The sequence below is a fragment of the Agrilus planipennis genome, unplaced genomic scaffold, assembly GCF_000699045.2.
Source record: "Agrilus planipennis isolate EAB-ADULT unplaced genomic scaffold, Apla_2.0 scaffold683, whole genome shotgun sequence".
Taxonomy (NCBI): Eukaryota; Metazoa; Arthropoda; class Insecta; order Coleoptera; family Buprestidae; genus Agrilus; species Agrilus planipennis.
Window position 1 is genome coordinate 1 of NW_020439333.1, and position 6,966 is coordinate 6,966.

At 31.2% G+C, this 6,966-nt stretch overlaps 2 protein-coding genes across 2 annotated transcripts; both read right to left on the reverse strand.

Moving 5' to 3' along the window:
* Positions 1-412: 412 nt before the first annotated feature.
* On the reverse strand, positions 413-2,635 carry LOC112905685 (period circadian protein-like). Its single transcript, XM_025978554.1, has 4 exons — positions 2,450-2,635; positions 1,315-1,456; positions 1,044-1,247; positions 413-649 (listed from the first exon to the last, which is right to left on the reverse strand). Exons 1-4 carry the CDS (start codon positions 2,527-2,529, stop codon positions 428-430), a joined length of 648 nt encoding a protein of 215 aa, XP_025834339.1. The 5' UTR covers positions 2,530-2,635; the 3' UTR covers positions 413-427.
* Positions 2,636-4,720: 2,085 nt separating this feature from the next.
* On the reverse strand, positions 4,721-6,451 carry LOC112905686 (period circadian protein-like; the record flags this gene model as incomplete). Its single annotated transcript, XM_025978555.1, has 4 exons — positions 4,721-4,732; positions 4,780-4,899; positions 5,912-6,075; positions 6,135-6,451. Coding segments are annotated over 4 exons (613 nt in total), but the record flags the coding sequence as incomplete, so codon positions are not given.
* Positions 6,452-6,966: the final 515 nt, after the last annotated feature.

Genomic DNA, 6,966 nt, shown 5'->3' on the forward strand with positions numbered 1-6,966 from the left:
GGCTGGAATTGAAATACAAACCTGTACTTACAACTACGTTTTTCTCGAAAACAGTGAACTTTTTTCTGTTACACACTGTAGATGTATCGCAATAGTATATAGGCCAGGAGTTAACCCTCACATTAAAGTAAATACGAATACGTACTAATTGTATTAAAAATTGAAATAATTAATTCATTCGGTGTAAAATTTATATTACTTGATTTAATAGTAAATGCCAGTAATAATTCGATGATAAAAGATATTGAACCTTTTTATTAGCGAATGTAATATTATAATAGTAATTTGACTTATTATAGCATTAATTATCGTTTGCTTTCGTAATTTCCTTTTTTTCTGTCAGAAAAATAATTGCGGGCTACAATAGAGAGAAATTTCAAAGTCCACTCAATGAACGTCGAAATTTGATTAAAAAGGGCATTAATCATTAACTCTGCCGTACATATTTACCTTGAACGGGGCTGGGTCGGTAAGTGTCATTAGTGTTTTGAATCGGTGGTTGCTCGCTTTGTGTTGGCACAAAGTAAACTGGAAACAATCCGGCAAATCCGCTATTGTTTTTGACACCTTCGTTTCTGGTGAATGTGTAGGAATTGTTAACTGGGGTGACAGACAATGAGAAAGGCGGCCAGAGATTGGTATCGTTAATCTGGAATCAAAAGGACGAACCTAATTAGTCAATCAAAAATGAAATTGAATCGACCTGCGACAAAACCGGGCTTTATAGAAAAGAAATAAACGGATATTATTTTTTGTTTTCGATTTCGTAAAAATTTATTTTAATTGTATCCAAAGGGAGTCTACATACTGTTACGTACAAGCATGTATGTGACGAAATCGATATATCGATTACCTACGGCATAAACATCGCAGAAGTTCCAGACTTATTCCGGTGAATTCGATATAAAGTACATTATTTTTTATATAAAATTAAAATATAACTTAATGCTGTTGTATGTAGATAACCCCCTTCATTTGGATCATTATAATAAATCTCCATTTTTTTAGTTTCCCCAAAAATTAGTACATATGTATGTACGTACCTGTGGCATATAATAATTTTCTTCTCTCAGTGTGTCTTGAGGGGTTCGTAAATTATTAAAATTGTTATTATCTCCAGTCCCAGTTTCGCCTTTAGCCGGGTTAAGATTTATTTGATGTTTATGCTTAGTAATTTTATGATGGTCACCCTCCCAAGACCTTGATCCACTTCTCTTTACTCCATGAGGATGGTTGACGCAGTTTGGCTAAAAATGAAGAAAAGCCAATTTACTAACACGTCCAATAAAAGGGTCCTAAAGAAAAACAACTTACATTTCTATCATTCTTCTCAACGGCGTTTGATACCATTTGTGTTTTCTTATTGTTCTTATACAATTTCCCGTCCTTTTCTTTAACAGTTGATCGATATTCTCGGTACCTTTTCCTCATTATCTTTTCCATTTCTTTATTGTGCCTAAAGTTAATATGAGAAACATGCAAATAAAAAATGTACGGACAAATAGTTGAAGTATTATTTATAGTTAGGGATTGAATTACATCAGTATCTATTAATAAGCAATAAACGACAGAAATGTCCAAACTTTACTAAATGTAACAATGGAAATTCATACTTTACGTAAAGATTCTCATTCTCATTCGTTGTGTAATGAAACTGAAAATACTTGGTTTTGTAATCAATTAATTTCTACAGATTATTTTGATATGCTGTATTATATGAGACTGATACACATTTTTGTTACGTAAATATTCCATCTAAATTTGTAATATTAACAGCATATATTTTCTTTCGTGTATGATAAAATAATTCCAATGATAATTAATGTAATTCGGAAGGGATTTTATCCATTTTAGTCACACAAGATAATATTTTTTGATCTAATGAACAAATTTATCAAATGCTTATGTACATTCTTACAGTCCTTTAAATACAATTATTCTATGTTCTGCCAACTCTTGGAAACTAAAAGAAATAACAAAAATTTGAAATTATTTTTTTTTTTTTTGATGAAACAATTACTTGCTAAAGTAGTAAGCAATAGCTTCTCGCTGCAATTTTTGTAGTGAATAATTATCGTTTCGTAGCTTATATTTTACATTCTTGAGAAAAAAAAGAAAAACATGACCGTGGCAAGAGTCACTCACTTCGTTTGTGTTGCCTTTTCCTATTGCAACCTTACAATCCTAGCCTAATCAAACATTAGCCGAAGAATGGTTTTATTTTTAAATTTACGTTAGGCACAGTTTAACGTCAAGGTGCGAAACAAGAATAAAATTGGTCAAAAAGGGTACGCAATATTTAATTGAGTTGCGAAATTAAAAAGCTTAATTACAAATGGGCAAAGGGTTGATTATTAGACACTGTATAGTTTAGTCTGTTTCAGCTCTGTGAGCAGTTTATTCATTGTACCTATGTAGTGTACCATTTATTTAATTAGATTTCACTCACTTTGATAGAAGTGCTTCGGTAAGATGCGGTGAATTGTAAGAATCATTCGATCCATTACCACTAGTACCGACAGTTTCCATATTAACGTTGCTAGCTGAACTTAAATTTCCACTTCCACTTCTGCTTTCTCTGTTCTGAATTGGACTGTAACTCTTTCCAATACTACCCCTATGAAAAATACGAACAAAAGTTCGAAAAATGTGTGACGGGATCGTGATAAGTAACGATAAAATTGATTATATTAGTTAATTTTATCCATTATTTTCGTAAAAATATCTGTTTAGTTAATTCTTCAGCATTTCGATCAAACTTCCACCGAATTCAAAATTTTTGTCAGAAATATTTATCCATCCAACTCAACACGTTTAATGTTACTTTATAAACAACATAATTACTTAGTTGACAATTAAAATACCAGAACCAAACATCCACGAATAGTAACATACTTGACTAAATTGACATTTTATCTTATTAAGTACTATAATAATTATTTAGATAATAATTATTTTATTACCATANATATGACGACTAAATTGCTTGCCGTATATGAAAATTTATTAACATATTATTTTAAATATTATCTATACATATAATTAATAGAAATTTGAAAGTAGTATTTAGGTGTGTAGGTTGCAGGTACATATATCATATATCAATACATGATTTTACAAAATCTAAACTCTACAAATATCACAAATTTATTTGTAGGTCAGCAATTCTCAATGTGTGAGGCGCCCTTCTTATGGGAGGGAGATGATAAAGCTAAATGGGGTGCGCGAACATATCGAGAAAAAATAAAATGTTTATTTCATTTACTGAAATAAAATATCAATATATTTACCCATTTGTAGTAATTTGTTATCAAGCTAGAAGTAAAGATTTAGCACCAAAATAAAAGAAACTAATATTACAATTACAGTACGATTTCACTGAAACTTGTTTTAGAAGATAAAACGGGGAGAGCTATGAAAATTGTGGTTGAAAATTGGGTCAGAAATACTAGAAGGTACTACACTGATTCTGTTTAATTTTCATTAATACGAGTACTTTACGGTAATAATCATTAACTTTTGTTTGGCGATTTAAAACAATAATTAAAAATTGAATTAGGAATTCTGCTTCCACTTGAAACATTGTAGGTACTTGTTGATTTTACCTGGACCATATATTTAAACGATAAACAAAAAAGAAACGAATCGAAATGAAAGAGAAACCGTATTAACCGTATTTCTTGAAGGCCGGATAGGGACTTGAATGATAAAATGAATCGCTTTTTCCGAAACGCCAACATTCTGATATCGTTCCGTGTATTGGAGTTCCGCAATTTCTTTCCATTTCACGCTTCAATAAAATTTTCTAAAAGTCCCTTTAGAAAATGATATGTAATTTATGAGGTCCGAACCTATGCTTCATCGGAATGGTCGAGAACGCGAAGAAATCGTCGACGGATCGGGGTTGGGAGTCCGGCTTTCGCTGGTCGACCTGACCCAGCCGACCGAGATCGATTTGAAAGAAAGGATGAGAAACAAACGCCTAGTCCGTCGGGGAATTTCAGAAGTCACCGAGAACCGACTACGCCATAAAGGAATAAATGTACTTAAGCTACAGGCGAAAGATCAAAGGCTATCACATCTTTTCTAAAGATTCTCAACTAGGCACGCACAACTTTCGTTATAGAGAACGATGAGAAAAATGTACTTTACCAATTTTAGGAACAATTTCATGAGATAATAACTAAAAAGTTGTTTAAATTCTTGCAATAAATTTTTTATATATAATAAAGTAAAATACATTTACTACTCTTTACACTTTGTGTAAAAAACTAATTTTTGTTATCATTTTTCGTTGTAACATGTTATCAAGCAACCGAATAAAAATATTTACAATAAACTGAAAGGTGTTTGTAAAATATTTTCCTGTTTATCTCTATACACAGAATCGACGTAAAAGAACTTATTTCACTTAAGACTGGCGTACTGATGAGGTCAAATAAAATCGAAGACGCGATCCACTTTTGCTAATTTCTACAAAAATGAATTCTTACTTGTTTAAATTTTGAAAATAATATTGAATAGATTCTACCTATACTTGATAAAAATCCATATCAATCAATAAAATAATGCAACAAGATTTTCACAAGATTGGCGAAACAATTGTTACTGGTGAAATAAAAGTTTGTAAAAATCATGTCTCATCAAATATTTAGAAGAAAACATTAATATTGGTTTAATAACAACTCAAGAAGAATATAGGAAAAGAAGGTCTTATTCATTAAAAAATTAACTGCATATACCGAATGTGATAATAAAATTTAAAGAAATTTGTCTTACATGATTAAGTAGCCTCAAAATTTCTTCCCTCACAATATCGCCCTTCTTCAGGATCTCTTCTGAAACGCTGTTTATCTCTTTTTCTTTACAAACGCCGAAAACGTCTGGATTACTGGGTCCCTATAAAATTTGTTTCAAATTTTTAAAATTAAAAACATATACTTTGGGTTTTGTAAAATCTAAAAGTAGTTTAAGGTCAACAGTCACGATAAACGTACTGATAGAGGGAACATATGATAAATTTAAATAGGTTTAACATTTACCCGATTTGATATTTACATTTTATCGAAATGACCTCTTTTTAGCCACTATATTAATAAAGTAAAATGTGATACGTTTGTTGTGGTAAAGTCAACATTAATTCAAACTGGTTTTAACCCTTCAAATTAATTTCTGTCTCAAATATATTTAAATAATTTAGGTGAATTTTATACGTTTTTCTTGCCTATAACAAAACAGCACGCTGACTGATCGAAAAAATATGATGCGCTATATTGTAAGTACGTACTTAAAAACGTCAAGTTGGTTCTTGCTTGTTCTCTAAAATGAACCACACTGAAGTGTGTGTAAAAACTTATAATTTTGAAAAAAATTATTTGTCAACATAATTTATCATATTTTTTCCTGACAATGCCATATTATTTTCAGACAAATGCAGCCACAGTAAATGTATAAAGTTCATCGATATTTTTCTAGTAGAATTCTCCTTTAATATTTTTTCAATACAAAGTAGCTAAAAGGGGTGAAATATTCATTGTTTGTTAATTGTTAATCTCCAACCAACGTTTCGCTTTTTTGGTCCAAACATTATCAAGAAGCAAATAGGCGAAACGTCGGTTGGAGATTACGTAACAAATAAATAACATTTCACTCTTCTCGACTGCTTCTTTTTGAAAAAATATTACTATCATCATTGGGGAATATAGTACAAAGGACGAATTCTTTCTTATTTTTTAGGGCGGAAATGAGAGCTGACTGATACTTGTCCTGAATGGGTCCTTCAAATGTTATAATAAAAGAATAAAGTACGAGACGATCTTTATAAATCAATATCTACGAATCTCTTGCTTTTAGTGATATTAATTAACCCTTTTGTGCTTGTAATATCTACTACTTGAGTGTTAGTTATCACCTTTAAGATGTTATGCATTCCTATAACGATTTCTAATTTTCTAGACCATGGGTTGAAAAAGCACGACCAGTCAGTCTCAATGGTAGCAAAACCACCGTTTTGGACTGCAAATCTGTAAGGTTTACTTCTATAAACGGCACCGGCGATCTGGCATTGGCTTAAAGCTAAAATGAAACTCTTCTGTAATAAATAGAAACTGAAAATTGTAACATTTATTATTCACCTGCTTCGTAAACCTCCTTAAGTAGTGGCATGTCCTCAGGATGATAAAAATCGAAAACGGAACGTCCTAGAATGTCCTGAGGCATAAACCCGAAATTTTTAACGATATCTGAATCCACGTATGTTACTGTACTAGCCGCGGTATGATGCATGTTGAATTTAGGAAGATTTTTCTCCTCGTTGGGTGCTACAAAATAACACAAGAATATATATGTACTGCTTATGAACAAACCTTTCAAGATTATAAGCCCCTCAGAGCAAATTCGTTTTATTTTTTTTTTTTTGCTAACGAATAATGAAACATTGTTTCTCAAAATTCTTTAAATTCATCTTATGTGAAATAAACTTAGTTCATTCATTATCCTTAAACAAGATTATCCATCATGTTTCAGAGTAAATGTAAAGTACAGTCGATTAATTTTGTTAGATTAAGGTTGATCTCCATTTATTATCATTTAATAGAGGAGTTTACAGACTCTTCAAACTTTGAACAACAATATTATCTTACAAGTTCTAGGACATTTAAATCAGAAATATTAGACAAGATGTAAATCAATTGTGTATGATGACGTTAAGTGTTTAGGTCAGGAATACACATATTTGTGATTGTATTAGTGTCAAAGCTCGAGGTGAATCTAATCGTAAAATTCTGAAATGTATATTATTTTAATTGAATAAAAATTAGTGGAATACCACCACAACGATATCTAGTTTATATAAATATATATATAAAAAAGTATGGTAAAGGTCTAGATGAGGAGGTCTCCCCCACCACTTTACCATAAAAAGTTCGTGGCGGTCTCACCCCCATAAAAAGTTATGGGGGTTAGATG